The 16,123-nt window shown below is 45.4% G+C and overlaps 1 protein-coding gene across 2 annotated transcripts in view; it reads right to left on the reverse strand.

Moving 5' to 3' along the window:
• Positions 1–15,506, reverse strand: part of PHACTR2 (phosphatase and actin regulator 2) — a gene marked incomplete at both ends in the record, with an annotated part of 238,228 nt that extends 222,722 nt beyond the window's left edge. For both annotated transcript variants that reach the window (XM_081035577.1, XM_081035573.1), the window contains one exon: positions 15,311–15,506. In XM_081035577.1, coding sequence (XP_080891703.1) covers positions 15,311–15,506 — 196 coding nt within the window. The remainder of the gene's footprint in view (positions 1–15,310) is intronic.
• Positions 15,507–16,123: the final 617 nt, after the last annotated feature.

Raw genomic sequence — 16,123 nt, forward strand, 5'->3', positions numbered from 1 at the left:
CTGTTCGAGGAGCAAAAGCTAAAATATGTTAATAGTTTTCCATCCTGGAAAGGATGTGGGGAAGTAGGCACTCACACACTCTGCTGTAAGTGTAAATTCAACAGACTTTTAGAGAAAAACATGCTGTAGTTATTAGATTTCAAACACCGATAACCCTTTGCTCTGGGAACCTTGTCATGGAAATACACCCACACATACAGAAGTATATACAGAGGGTGCCAAAAAATTCAATACACATTTTAAGAAAGGAAAACTATTAAAATTGTAACACTCAGTATATACTGACAACAAATGATGAACACAAGTCACGTTTGACTTCTGCAATTACAAGAGGTGCTCAGAGTGGTTACCATCAGCATCCAGACACTTCTGATGACAGCAAACTACTGCTTGAGCAACGTTGACCAAAGTGTCCACTTGTATACATTTTTGGCACCCCCAGTATATGTTCAAGGTTCACTGAACATTGCTCATATCATCAAAAGTATACGAAAGAGATGCAATGTTTACGAACAGGGAAGTTTTTATATAAAATATGATACAGCTCAACTGTAAAATTGTCTGCAAACTTTAAAGTGAATGAGGTAAAATCATGTATATTGACATGAAAGAACATTCAAGAAACTTTCGAGTAAAGAATGCAGTTTGGAAAGATTATGCCAAACTGGGAAAGATAATCCCAAATTTGTGAGGGGTAAAAAATTATTCCTCTGTATTTATGCGTATCCATAGAAGTAGTCTGAAAGGACATGAGCAGAAGTGAGACTGGGGAATATGAGAGGAATTACACCTTTTCTTTCATACACATCTGTGGCAGTTGAACTTTTTACATTAAGAATGTAATATTTTAACGATGGAAAAAATATAAGCTGACATGCTGAAGCTGGAAAAGTGGAGAACTGTTGTTTCAGCTTCTCTTCAATTTCAAGGCGAATTGTTAGAGGTTAGAGGAAGACATTATAAGGTTTGTTTATTAGCCTAGCGGCTTCACATAATGTTCACTTTAGAGTCTCCACTAATTTGCTAATTACTAGCCATTAACTAAACGACATGGGAAAGAGGCAGACACCATAGCCCTGTCATACCTGTGGGTTCACTCTTAAGTAGATATTATATTTATGAAGCAGTTATCTCCCCAAGTTTGCTTTCCACATTAAGTTCATCAAAGAACATGACACCCATCTGCCCAAGCCCTACACTGACACCATCGCATTCAGAGGAACGTCAACATCCTTACAATGGTCTACAGAGGCCCATGGCCTGCTCACCTCACTGAGCTCACATTCTATACCCTTCTTCCCCAACTCACTCCACACTTCAGGCCAATGTTCTGTTCCTTAGACACAGAAAACATCCCTTGACCAAACGTGCGCTCTTCTGAGCCCTGTTCCAAGCTTTCTTAACTAGGTCTCAACCTTGGCCTGTAATTAATTGAAACCGCTCACATAGTTTCTAATGGCTCAAGGTCGCATCCCTAGGGTGACCATAGCTCCCCTTATGATGCCTGAGAAAACTCAAGGCTGCCAAAATGATTGACTACTTGTTCCAATCAACAGCTGAAGACAGAACCTCTGTCTCCCAGCTTCTGTGGGAGGGAAGGAGGCTAACTTCGAAAAGCACCAGTTAACAAAGCTAGATATGTTTCACAAGGACCAACCTCCCTAGACCAACTTTTTGTAATTTTTCACTTTCCTGACTTTACTGAACTCCCACTCACTCTCCTCCCTATTCCTCTATTCTTTCTTTAAAATGCCCAGTCACCTCTGTACAAATTAAAGTTGAGTTCAATTCACGCTAGACTCTCTTCCCTATTGCAGTAGTATATTGCTAATTAAAATCTGACCTTTCCACTTTAATTAGTGTCCAGCTTTGTTTACTTTTGATATTTCCCATGATGATGTAGGCTCCCTGGGCTGGATTTTGTTTCTCAACTGGCACATGGTATCGACTCATTAAATATCTGCTGAGCATCATTGATGGATCAACATTTATACATGGGTTTTGGTCCCTCAGCCACACTTCTGGGCTGGGGTAAGCATGTTTAGGCTTGTGGATGAAATATCACTGCTCACTTCATTCCTTAAATACTTGGCAAATGACAAGTGGCTGAATATCACAGAATGTGCCAGTCTTCCTAAACTTATCTTCTTTTTTAATCTTTATAGGGCACCATCTGCTACATGCTTAATATCATTCATAAAATACATGACTGAACACAGAATACCATGCTTAGGAGAGATTATTACTAAAAGGTGCTGTAAGGAAAGTATTTGCTTCATAGGAAGACTTTTCTTGTTGATGGCTATTTCCTCCGCTCCCCACCCCGTATTTCCATCTGTGGTCCTGGTCCTGAAGCTTCCCTTTATCTTCAACTCCCCCAGGTTCTCTCTGGGTTTATATTCCCAGGACTTTGCTGAAAGTGCTTTGGCCGTGAATTCCAGTAACTTCCTTCAGATGCAATCCAATGATGTCTACTCAGAGTTTATTCCTTAGGGTCTCTTTGGTGATTTGAGTGTTGCTGATAACCTCGCTTACCATACTCTTTCTCTCTTATTCTCTCTCTCCTTCTTTTTCCCTCAGTTGCAGCTTCTTACCATTTTTAGATGACTAGAAATAGTCTCAAATACAATCTATCACTTCCAAAAAATGATTTGTAAGCAATTACTATGGTAATTGCATAGAGGCACTATGGAGATTACAAAAAACTAATACTCATGCTGTACTCGAGGAAAGAGGGGGTAGTCTATCCTCGTATGAAAAGTTACCGTTTACTGCATAGTGGTTGCTTTAATAGTTATTTGGTGAATGAAATGGTTATGTAGAAAAATCCTGGTGATATCCAAGGCACAATATACTGTCACATGATTGATGCATCAATACACCAAAGTTCTCCTTTTAGAGGCATAGCCTTTACCCATTGTTATTTTTCTCACTCCTATAGGATGTTTCCCATGGGTTTTGTAAAATCAACCACAACTGATAAAGCTAACCTATCTTCTTAGTGCATCCTACCTATTTTCCAACATCCTCATAATTATCAGGGACACTACCAACATTCATTATGATACTCAAGTACATCTCAGCATCTGCAGTCGCCTTAGAATGAGATCTATGCCAGGTCCATCACCACAGTGATATGTGAGGTCTCCTGTCTTTCTGATTTCTATGGTCATAGCCCCTGGTATGAGCATGAATAAATTCAACTCTAGTCACCTCAGCCTTTTCCTCTTCTGCTCTATAAAAAGTATCACAGACACTGAGAAATGAAGAATTAAAACTTTTCAAAAGTGTATAGTCATCTTTTACGCTTGTCTTTACATGTTTTGGGTAGTACCATCTTTAAAAATGGATTTGAGTGCTAAGTTTCCAGTGAAGAAAGTGCTTTAATCTTTAGTAAAAGAAAAAAAAAACATTCTAGATGAAGGTGGTCCAAAACTATAAACTCCCAGTTACAAGTCAGTCCCGGGGATGTAGTGCTCAGCCTGGTGACTAGAGCTAACAATACTGTACTGTATGTTTGAAACTTGCTAAGAGAATAGATCTTAAAAGTTCTCATCACACACGCAAAACTGTCACTATATGTGGTGATGGATGTGAACTATTGTGGTGACCATTTTGCAATATATACTTATATCAAATTATTATGTTGTACACCTGAAATTAATCCAATGTCATATGTCAATTATATCTCTAAAAAAAGTTCCACCTCCATCTCTCATTCCTACTCTCTGAAAACCCTGTAGACACTAGACACTAGAGGGTTTAAAGATAAAATCCTAGGAACCAGTTTACATGCGCATTCTTGAAGCAAAATATCCTGCATAGGTGGAAGTTCTAAAGGCTTCTTCTCTCTTAAATCTTTCAGAGCCTCCACCTCCTATAAATAATATATAATAAGGTTCACCAAACAGGAAAGCATGCGTAGCCTTTAAAACAGGACGTTAGTTTCCAAGGATGGAATTTTAAGACATTAGTGCAAAAGGGATCCATCCTCGAAGTAGTTGACAAGCCCAATAAAAGCTGTCCTCAGAGGCTCGATCCTCATAGCGTGGTTCATGGACCAGAAGCATCCGCAAAACTTCGAAGCCTGTTAGGAAACGCAGAAGGTCCATCATCTCCACCCCAAACCTAGCAAATTTCAACAAGATCCCCAGGTGATTCATACGCAGAGTAATGTTTGGGAAATGCTACCTTAGATAATATAACTCGGCGACCTAAATCAGCTGTGAACTCAGGTGACAGCTCTGGTCAGTAGGCCACTGCAGAGGATCTGAGTTATCCATTGGTGCACGGAATCATCACCCTGGTACCCATTCAAAGGAAAATGGTAGACTTGGTGCTTTGTGCAGTGGCTGACGAGGGCTCCTTTTTCTTGCTTTGTGGGGTGCTTTCCTTGCCTTGTGACAATGAACAGAGCACTGAGGTGATAATTCAGGCTGAAAACCACAGCCTGGGATTAAGGGCTTCCTTGATGGGGCACAGGGACCAGCTGAATCATATCGAGACACCTCCAACCCCAGTCCTCAGTAACACTGTAACACAGGTGAAGGTACACAAACGAACATCAAGGGAAGCCTTGAAGGAAGAGGGCTCCCAGAGCAACAGTTAAAGTAGATGTGTGCAGAAGGAGAAAGGAGAGGTGGGAGCCGGGCAGCCCCAAAGAGGAGATGGAACAGGGGCATTTGCACATAGATTTGGATGTACAGAGTAGGTTTTTCCAGCAACAAAGTTAAAAACACCTCTTCCTTCTTCTGCAGCTGCTTGGCCTCTGCCGGGTCCCTCTGGTGTGTTCCTGGGCCTAGGCCAACAGCCCCATCTTGCCATGGCCTGAGGCCACAGACTTCTCTCAGATCACAGGTCTTTGGGAATTTGTCCATTGCTTAAAGAGGAGTCATCCCAGTGAAAAACTGCCCCTCTTGATCTGGATAATCACTTATAACCCAAAGGCAACTCTAACCCCTTCCTGAGAAGTGTTCTATCAGATCAGGCCAACGGAATGCCATCCCACACCCCAGAAAGCCCCGGAAGCCAGCGTCACCACCTGGGAGAACTTCCTCCCCAGAGCCAGGGTTTTCATTGGCTGCACTACCACAGGGTCCACTTGGATGGAGAGGCACAGGCCCGAGCTGCTGGGGGAGGCCCACTATTAATGTTCGTTCCTAAAGGACTGGGACGGTCTGGAAAGATGACCACTGAAGGCTAATGGAAATAAAAGGAGCCCAGATGGCTCCATGGTCATGTACACTCTACACCTGGTGTGGTGGTAGCTGGGGAGGAAATTGGGTAGCCATCCCGTCATCAACCAGGCGAAAGAGAAGAATGTCTGTCTTCATGGCCAAGACTTCCTCCTGTATTCTTTATACTCAAGCCATAGATCTGCTCCCTTGTGACCCACCCTTCCAACATGTACCTCCACCCTGCACCCCAGTCAATAGCTTCCATCATCCTTGCTATTCCTACTTGTTGTTCCCTAGGAAAACCCCTCCCTCTTGCTTCCTTCCCCAAAACTGCATAATACCCCCACTGTGCTACAGATCATCTACTTCATTATAGACAAATGTTTTCTTATTCTCTATAATTTTCTTACTCCCACTCTTTCTCTTCTTTCTTACTCATACCTTAATAGGCATTTGGCTTTTCTCAGTGACACTTCTGCATCCCATAAGCCCGTGAATTCGTCACCTCACCAGTCCTCTGGTGACATACATTGAGGTAACGGATACTTTGGGTGTGTTTTCCCTTTTTCTCCATCTCTTAGCTAAAAACTATCCTCTCCACACCTACAAGAGTACATGCCAGCAGCCTCACTTGTCCCACATAATGGATACAGCTGGTTACAGGAATGGCTGGCTGCCTGGCCCAGGCTGGGCATTTGGAATTGAGATCCAAGAGCACTGAGGAGCCCCTCTGCTGGCTTGAACTGAAGATGCATAAAGTTAGGGAGCCTGAGGTAAGCATGTGCTCATAATAGCAGAGAAATCTGGTACGGCTGGGTAAATGGACCCATGATGGATGGATGGATGGATGGATGGATGGATGGATGGATGGATGGATGGATGATTGATTTATAGATCCCAAGAAAGAAAAAGTGATGGAGAGATGGGGAGAGAGTGCCCTCCTTGGCCCCAGGCAATGTACCAGTTCCTGGTTCTAGGACCTCATGATACTCAAATCTACTTTCTGGTTTGGGGCTGCTCTTGTATCCTTAGTTTTTAAAACTCTCTTTTTCACTCAAACAAGGAAATCTTTATTATTAGCTACGGACACATGTTCATTTTGGTCAAATCTTTGCTGTCACTCAGTCATCCTCTCATTCATATCTTCCTGAGTTCCTCCCACAAATCTCACAGTGGCCTTCTTTAATTTCTTAATCTCATAGTCACTATGTTAATAGTCCAAACTGACCTGTTTGGCTACATACGCTGCCCTTGCATAGTTATATATTTTGGGGGAATGAAGTATTATTGTAAAGTCATATGAATGACTTAAATATCCAAATGATTATTATTCCCACCAAAATAATCATGCTGGGAGACAACAAACGTCTTCCCGCAGTATAGCCATTATCCCAGCCACTTCTGGAATGCTGCTTCCAACCTTCCCCAATGCCAGTAAATCCATGGCTCTGAAAGATAGACAGCATTTTTACAAAGAGCTACAATTGTGCTGTAATTAGGGCAAGTGAATAAAATGAGGGTTCAAATACTTTAGTTATAAACCTTTTCTTAAACATTGTTTTACCCAGGAAGATCATAACTAGAATAAGCATATACTCTTCTAATAGGGCAACTCTAAAAGATAACATACATTTGGAGACATACGTTCGATTCCATCTGTTATACATAAATCACATTCTTTATTATTATCATGTCTTTCTGTCACCTTCACCCAGGCAGCTGGAACAGAAATCTAATACTTATAATGCCTAGTAGTTTGGAGACGAGGGGCTTAATATATGTTTGTTATCAAGGTTTAGGGTACTTAGTTATTATTTAATAGAAAGTAAACCTTTAAAGAAGATATGCCAAACATTCAGGTAGGTAAAAACATACATGAAGACAAAAGACGATTCAAGACCAACACTGATGACCTGATTCACAGCCATGAATTATATATTACATGCTTAAAATATGGAAGCCAACGATCCAATACTAAAGCATCACACCTGTGATATTCATGCCCTACCCACAGTCCTGAGCTCTGGGTATAGATAATGTACTTTTCTTTCAGTGGCAACTTTCTTCCTGTTATGAGGGAATAAGCAACAGCTACTTTTTCTTAAGCCTTCACAGAAGCATCATGAAACTGCAAAGTAAGCTATATAAATGTCACGTTTTAGTCAATAGATCACAAAGAAAGCTAGATCTCAGAAACCTTTCTAAGGCAAGCTGGTGCAACCTACTTTGTGCAAATTTCAGCTAGTGTGATCAAAGATAATGAGTCACCCAGTATGGTGTTTTTAAAACACTAAAGCTGCTTCAGTGTTTTTTCCTGAGCTTAGCTGTAACTGAAACTACACTTGTACTTTGAGATGAGATAGAGTTCTCATGCGTGAATTATACACCTGACTCCATGACTGAATAGTTTTAGGTCAAAAGAATGCACATATGTAAGGATAATTGAAGTGTGCTAGCCTGTAAATTCTGAATCCCAGAATCCCATCACAATCAATCCACATTTGCTGTTTACACTGGAAATTTGAAGTGTTGGGTGTACCTTGAAATGGACAGACAATTGCCTGGGGCCTTAGAAAGACCTTTTGATGGAAAGAGATGTTGACTCTAATGACCTCTCTCATAATGGCACTTGTAGAGTAAAACATGATGCAATTTCCTCCCTGTTGGTGGGGGTCCCTGTGGGTGGTTTTCCATGCGGGGTGATGGATACACACTGAGGTATCATGCAGTAAGGGAACGAGAGTGAGCTTTGAAGTCATAAGATTTGAGTGTTGGTTCTACTACTTCCCTGCTATCTGTGGGATTTGGGTGGGTTAGTCCAACTTACTGAAGCCAGGTTCCTTATCTACAACGTGGAGCGGATAGTTACATCACAGGGTTGCTATAAAGATGAAATGTGATAGCATGTGTAATAAGGCCAGGGTGGGTTGGCATGAGAGTTCACTTCCTCTAACCCCTCTTGTTTACACTCTTGTATCCAGTACCCAGCACCTGCATTCCAAGGAGGCTGCAGGACCCCTGTTACTTGGATTCCATCATCACCAGCCTGAGGCTGGACTGACATTCACCAATTCCCTTTCACAAACGTCTATACATGTCACAAAGTGAGTTTTGCCCCATACCCCCAAAGAAGCTCTAATTATCTCATGAGCAGCTCTTTAAAAACATGCTGGTTAGTTGTTGTTGTTGTTGTTTTTTTAATTTTAAAACATTGAAAATCAAAGCTTTTACTCAATCTTCCATTTATCTGTTTTATCACTTTGCTTACCTTTCGATTTATAGATACTCAATGTCCAAAGAACTTACTTAAGTCATTTATGCATTAATTCTATAAATACCTACCAAGCACCTAGTATATACCAGGCCCTGTATTAGGTACTGAGAATGTGAAAATAAATAAAACATATTTTCTGATCTCAATGATTTTACAATATGAGGAAGGAGACAAACCCATGCATAATTTGAATATACCATAGTAAGTCCTATAATAGAGGTGTGCAAAAGGTGCCACCATTTACACAGCACTTTAAAGTTCAAGAGCACTTTTCATACGTTTCAGCCTCACAAGAATCCTACAAGCTAGGTGTTACTGTTACTAATCATTCCAGGTCAGACAGAAGGAAGCCAGGCAGACAGAGGAGAAGTAAGTTGACCAAGATCATATGGATATGATCATAATTCTGTCTCAAATCTCAGTTCTGTCTGTTCTTTCCTTCATTGTCCCTCAGTGTCCATATTGGAATATACTAGAACATACTCGTATCACGCTTGCAAATGTCTTACAAACGTCACCCATATTGTGTCTCCCAAGAGACATTCAGACACAGAAACCTCTCATTCTCTGCCCTGGCCTAGCACCCTAATCTCCCTTCCCTCCCCTCTCCCACAGAAATCCCACTGAGAGCCAAACAAACTGCTGAGTACTTACCAATGATGTCAGGTTGTTTCAGGCCTTGGTACTTTTGCATGTACTGTTTCCTCTCCACAAACCCTCCTTCTCCACCTCACCCAAATCCATCTTCCTTTTCCTCCTTTTGCATGGAGATAGCACAGATTTCACCTCCTCCAGGAAGTCCTTCCTAACTACTCCCCCTCCAAGCCATTTCCTATAGCTCTGTCTCCTGGGTGGTCTCTGTCCTGTCCCAGGATACAGCATGAGTCATAGTTCATACTTTATTGCATTGCAGTTGTCAGTCTATTTGCCTGTCTTACACCCACTAGATTGTGAGTTTCTTAGGGATGAGTTTGCAGCCTGTGTGTTTAGCCCATTAGTTGTTTGTTGGTTGAATGAATGAAGGAAAGAAAATCAAGATATGCTCCCTCACCTACTGTACTTCCTGCAGTAGCTGGAGCTCAAAATAAATCCACAGCTTTGCCATCAGTCTCAGAGTTACCACTGAACTACTGAGGCAAACTAGAGCTTGCCAATTTCAGACATAATTAGCAATTCGTGCACCCTCTAAAACCAAGAACAAGAATCGTCGTCATCATCAGTCATTCTTTTTTTTTAGCCCAATCATAATAAATAACACTGGCTTAGATCACTAGACATGCTGCTGTCTCTGGCCTGCCCCACCTTTAGTATTTTCAATCTTACCCGAAATTGCAGAATCACATCCTCTTACCTCTGTACACCGAGTGCTTAGAAGAGTGACTGGCACATAGCAGCCCTCCCTTCAACAAATACCAGTTGAACAAATGAATGAATGAATGAAAACTGCCCTGGCTCCGTCCTTTCTGAGTGGCCTTATTGGCACTGTGCGATGACGTCACTCTCCATCACACAACTGGTCTGAGTTCGGGTTGTTGTCATCAGATCAAGGACAGACAATCCATAGGCTTCGTGGTGACCTCTGACCTATGGCCTGCTATAAAAAGGTGGCTTCAAACAGCAGACCTTTTCTAGGGAATTTGAATTAAGAAATACAAAGAAATTTTTCCTGGTAAATACAGGAACAAGAGCTACCGTGTTTCCCCGAAAATAAGACCTAACCGGAAAATAAGCCTTAGCATGATTTTTCAGGATGACAGCCCCTGAATATAAGTCTTAATGTGTCTTTTGGAGCAAAAATGAATATAAGACTTGGTCTTATCTTTGGGGAAACACAGTAAGAGGAAGCAAAGGTAAGGATGGGTAGCATAGGTAGAAGCCATGATAAGCGTTTATAAGTAGATGGATGAGAAAGCAGCTGTGAGGGAGAATCTGTTCAGATTAGCCACTAAGAAGGCTGGTCAGCAAAGAGGCAGAGAGAAACTCGGGGTCAGGTGAGACAGCGCCATCCTTGAGAAAGTGCTAGACAGAAAAAGGAGCTGGTCTCTAGGGTTGCCTCAGTTCCTCACAACTTCCTAGTTGCAGCTACAGACACAGTGACACGTGACTTCACACATACACCCTTATTTAACAGGTGATGCTTTTTAGTGTTTCAGCCTCTGCTACAGGGTATCAGGTGAAGATGAATTTTAAAATGTGCCAACCTCAGGTACAGGACCACCATCAGCTTACATGGGTACCTTTGTAAGAATTAGATAAAAGGCACCCCTTCCAGGATGCAGCCTGATCAATGGTCAGCTCCTAGTTGGATAGAAGCCCATGGCCTTTGGGCAAAGAAAAAGGTTCCCTGCTTGGGGGAGGGAGAGGGCACGCATGTCCACACAAGGGTGTGCCACTTGACCAGGGCTGGACACAGGCTGGATTTGAGCCCTCCTTCTCCATTCTGCCCAGCACCCTTTGCACTTCCAGGGCTGCCCCGCCTTCCCCTGACAGGGTGGCTTTGCTCTTCTGTGAATAGGCAGAGATAGAAAGTAAACTTACAGCCAGATGGTCTTTGTTTGGTAACAAACCACACTGAGTTAAGCAAATGGGAAGTGAGCAGGCATCCATTGTTCCTGGTCCAGGGCAGCTGCAGCCCAGCCTTGACTGGGGCCACTTGGGACCCAGCCACCCTGGCACAGCATTATGCTTCGGAACCAATGGCTGACCGTGCAAGCATCGACTCCAAGAATTATAACCTTGGAGGTCAGTGAGAGGCTCTCTGGGAGCACCGGCAAGGTGTGGACAAGCAAGGACTTCCCCCAATGGGACAGGTGACCATCAATTGCAGAGCTGGTCTTGGACAGCTACACCTCGTGGCAGTGGCTAGGCCACGGGTAAGGCATGTCAGAACATCCAGGTGTGCAAGGTCTCTCACCCCTCATCGCTGAACACACCAGGGATGAAAAGACAGAAGAAAAAGCTGACTGGATTAGCAGTTTTATATTCCCCTATATGCCAGGGCAAAGGGATGCTGGAGAGATGAATCAGGATACCAAATATCTATACATCGAGCTGATAAAGTGATCCATTCACTCACACCTCCCTTTTTGGAGGTGGCTGGAGTGATTCTCTGCTCTGTGCAGCTCAACATGCTAGATTGAGTCATCGCTTGAAGACAGCAAACACCTCTTGGCCCTCCCTAAGGCCAGAGAGGTCCAGCAGAGCACCTGGCACGCAGTAGGTCCACAGTCATTACTTGCTGAAAGCATACAACAGCAATATGCCCTGGGTTGTGTCCTAAGCTTCAGTATTCACTGAATATCGGGCTTATCAGAAGAGCACATCAGAACACACTGAATATATCAGAGTCTCAAATGTAGAAAAAAATTGGTCTGAAAATTAAGAGAACACCTGTCCATTAACCATGAAAAGCTTGTTTCAGGATTTTTTTTTTTCAAGATAAAATATCTCCATAGTTACAAAGAAATAATAGATTTTAAAAATCCAGAACTTTTGTTGAGTTCCGGAACTGTGAGTTCAAAAACCATAAAGCAAAATCAATCTGCGTTTTTACAAAGCAAAACAACAACTGTTTTTATAAGCTCAATAAAAGGACTTATAACATCAATTGCAATGCTGCTTGAATTACATTTTAAAATGCACTTACATAAAAAATATTTGGTTTTCTTCACATTTTTTGAATGGATTTTAAAATACAAAACAACATTTTGCTGACAACACACATGCATTTTTACCATGTGAAAAAATAACTGCTCACATCACAAGTTAAATAAAAGTCACTGAAGTCTGGGATGCTTTTCTTGGCAAAAATCAAGTAATAAAGCAGAGACAGGGAAAGTGGACTCTCTTGTGCTAGCCCCACAGCATCCACTGACACAGTGCCCGCGTAGAACAGGTCTTCAAAAAATACGTTTCACATTGAAATGACTCTTATTGCCATACTTGGCAAGATTCTCGAGGCCAGAGTTTCAAGTTTTTATTATTCTTTCATGGGAGAAGGGTGGAGTGGAAGCCAGGGTGGGCGGTGGGGTGACAGATGGGGGTAGCTGGGAGTGGACAGCTGTTTTGAAGTGAAAGTCTTTGACAGTCCATGGAGAATACCTTCCAGTCTTCTCTTCCTTTCCCTCCTTCCCTCCCTCCCAGCCACACACATTGCAAAATGTGATGTCCCTTTCCCCTTCAACACTCTCCCAAGGACTCAGACCTGGTCGTTAACTCATTATGAGAAATTAACCTTAGGAAGAATGTATTGACAACTAGCTGGAATGGAGAAAGGGAGTGAGAAAAGCCCCTTGGGAGGTGGTAGTAGCAGGACAGAGTACCAATAGGGTACTCTGTGAGAAGGTACTAAAGCTGAATCGTCAACCTTCCACTTGCGCAGGCCAACCCTGGCCACAGTATCACAGTATATAATGGCAGCATATACTGTGCTTCCTCAAAAATAAGATTGGGTCTTATATTAATTTTTGCTCCAAAAGACGCATTGGGGCATATTTTCAGGGGATGTCTTATTTTTTCATGTAAACAATCTACATTTATTCAAATACAGTCATGTCATCTTCTTCTGGAACATCGTCAAAATGTACTAAATGCGTCTGTCTGGCTGACCATCTTAATGGGGGCTTATTTTTGGAGTAGGTCTTATTTTCGGGGAAACATGGTATGTCCCAGGACAGTGGTTGTCAAACTTGGCTACACATTAGAATCACCTAATGCCAGGCTGTACCTGATGCCAAGTCATAATCCCTGTGGGTGGAACCCAGCCATAAATTGTTTTGTTGTGGTTGTTGTTGTTGTTTATTTTAATTCTCCAAATAACTTCTATGTGTAAGCGACTTTGAAAACAGGTGACAAGAGGCTTGCTTCTCAATTATGGATGTGCCTATCAGACAATTCCGTTATCCCAGCCCAGCCATCCGGCCTGGCTGCAGACAGGGGAAGTACTCCGTGTGTGCCATTGAGGGACCAGCTCCCTCTTTTTCTCTCTGATTCAAAGAAGTGCAGGGAACTCTTGGTCAAGTTTAGGCTGCTCTTAAAGCTATCAAAGGCTCAGCTCTGAAAATGGAACATAGTCACATCAAAGAAGCTCACTCTTTTACACGTAGGTCATCATCCTGAGGCATAGGGGACAGCTCAGCTGAAAGTTGTCACTTCTTAATATCCTTTAAGAGCACACAGAAGCCATGGACTTCTTAGAATAGTGTTGTAAAAGGAAGGTCCTCGTTCACATGCTGTACATTTTGAATACTCCCATTTAAAACGTTTTTACTGCCCTTTTTATGCTTATTTTATCTACTGTCACGAATGGTCTGTTTAGAGTCATCTGAACGGCTAATCTTCGTAAAAATCGAGATTATCCACAGGTTGAGTTCAGTTTGGTCAAGACATAAAAAGTAGGAGGTAAAGTACATTCGACTCAATGGTTTTCACGATATGAATTCGGCAGAATCTTTGCACAAATCTCATGACCTATTATACATCCCCACTATCTGTACCGAACAATTCTGACCTGCTTTACCCAATGTGGTCTGCAAAATCATTTCTTTGATGTTTTCTAAGTATACACATTGTCTGGCAAAAACAATATCAAAAGAATAAGAAAACAGAGGGCTAGGATGGAAAACAAGAGTAGCCAGCTAGGGTTCAGTCAGACACACGATGTCTTTTCTGATTGGGAAACTTGGCTTCAGGTGGAAGGGAGGTTGAGCTAGAGCTAAAAGGCCTCGCACAGAGCACAGAGCCGGAGAGGTAATGGCAGAGGGTAGGATACCCATGCACTCCGTCGCAAGGGCCTTGCTCTCCTACCGGTACTTTTCATGTTAGTTTTATTTCCAACTTCCAGCTCACCTGCATCCTCCCTAGACTGCAAATAAGAAAACAATGTGTGGAAACTTAACAAACCTGGTGGACTTTTAAAAACAGCTCAACAGTTCTTAGGACGACGCCTTGTAACATAGCATTTGAACATGATTAGTTAATCATTCCTTCGAGATAAGAGAGGCAGGGTTAAGTGATTTGGTCCACGTTACGTAGCACAGCGCTGGCAGCCCCGGCCAAGCCGTCGGGGTGCAGAGTGGCCGGGGGCGGCCGGGCACCGCGAGCAGAGGGGCAGCCAGGCCCGCGGCCGGGGCAGCGCGGAGGTGCTGCTCCAGGCTTCAGCCAGTAACAGTGAAGGGCCGGCTGAACGGACAGCCCCGAAACTCTGGGCACCTGCGTGGGCTTTCACGGGGGGGAGAGCCCTTACCCCCGTCCTCTGACCAGCAAGCCCTCCCAGAACGCTTGATTTCAGCAGCACGAGCGGCTGGGAGGGTTTCCACGACCTGCCTTGGCCCAGCCCCCGAGAGGACCGCACCCTTCCGAGGGGCCACAGTCGCCCCCGAGAAGGTTCCCCTTCCCGGCGGCCCAGCCTCAGGGCGCCGGGAGCGCCGTCCCACGCGGAGGGCTGCACCGCCGTCCCACGCCGAGGGCTGCACCGCCGTCCCACGCGGAGGGCTGCACCGCCGGCCCACGCGGAGGGCTGCACCGCCGGCCCACGCGGAGGGCTGCACCGCCGGCCCCGCGCCCCGGCCGAGGGCTGCACCGCCGGCCCACGCGGAGGGCTGCACCGCCGTCCCACGCGGAGGGCTGCACCGCCGTCCCACGCCGAGGGCTGCACCGCCGCCCCCGCGCCCCGGCCGAGGGCTTACAGCATCTCCGGCGCGGGAGCCAGCCGCCCGCAGCCCGGGCGCGGCGGTGGGGACGTCAGCCCCCCCTGCCCCCGCCGCGCCCGTCCCTCCGCCAGCCTGCGGGCCCAGTCCGAGGACGCCCCGGGCCGGCCGAGTGGCCGCCGCCGCCCCCCTGCACCCCGAACCGCCCTTACCTGAGCCGGAGATGTGGACCCGGAGTGGGCGACCCCTGCTCGAGCACGACGACAGGTCGCTCTGGGAGCGGCCGCGGGGACTCGGGTCCCCGGGCAGCCTGCGCACGGCCGGCGGCGGGGGCTCAGGGACTGCGGCCGCCACCTGCCCGACTGGCCCCCCCGGGGACTCCGCGGGGCTCCCGCCCGCCTCGGCCATCGGCTCCCGCGGCGGCCGGGCGGAGGGCTGGGAGGCTGGACACCGGCCCCGAGAAGCCGGGCGGCAGGGCGGGAGGAGGAAGAGGACAGAAAAGTTCGCACAGGAAGGAGCCGCCTACAGCCTGCTCTCCCTCCCGCCGGCAAGAGCCGCAGGGCTCCGAGCCGGGCCGCCCTCGGTGCCCGCGAACCTGCCCGGCTGCTCCTCCCCCAAGGCCCGGGCGCTGCCCTTTGCAGGATGGCCGCCGGAGGGTCCCCGCTGGCTGTCACTCAGCCCGCAGACCTCAGATAAGTGGAATTTGGGCTTCAGAAGCTAGGAGCAAGGTCAGGGTTAACAGTGCCATTTCCATTTGTTGCGGGCAGCGTGGGGAGGAAGGCCATGAACACACACTTGAGCCGCCCTGTGGTGGAACAGAAATGACCACATACCGTTTACAGATATGAAACTGCAGGAGCCAAAGCGCACTGGACTTGCTGGTGGGTTAGTGGCAGATGCTGGAGTCCCTGAAATCTAGTCCAGTCACCTTCCCCTCTCGCCACTTGCCCCTCCCTCTCACTGTTGCCCACATTCCTGGGTTTCTGTCTGCTGGGTAGACTCAAAGGTCATGTATAAAAGACTAG

The sequence above is a fragment of the Rhinolophus hipposideros genome (assembly GCF_964194185.1).
Source record: "Rhinolophus hipposideros genome assembly, chromosome: 3".
Classification (NCBI taxonomy): domain Eukaryota; kingdom Metazoa; phylum Chordata; class Mammalia; order Chiroptera; family Rhinolophidae; genus Rhinolophus; species Rhinolophus hipposideros.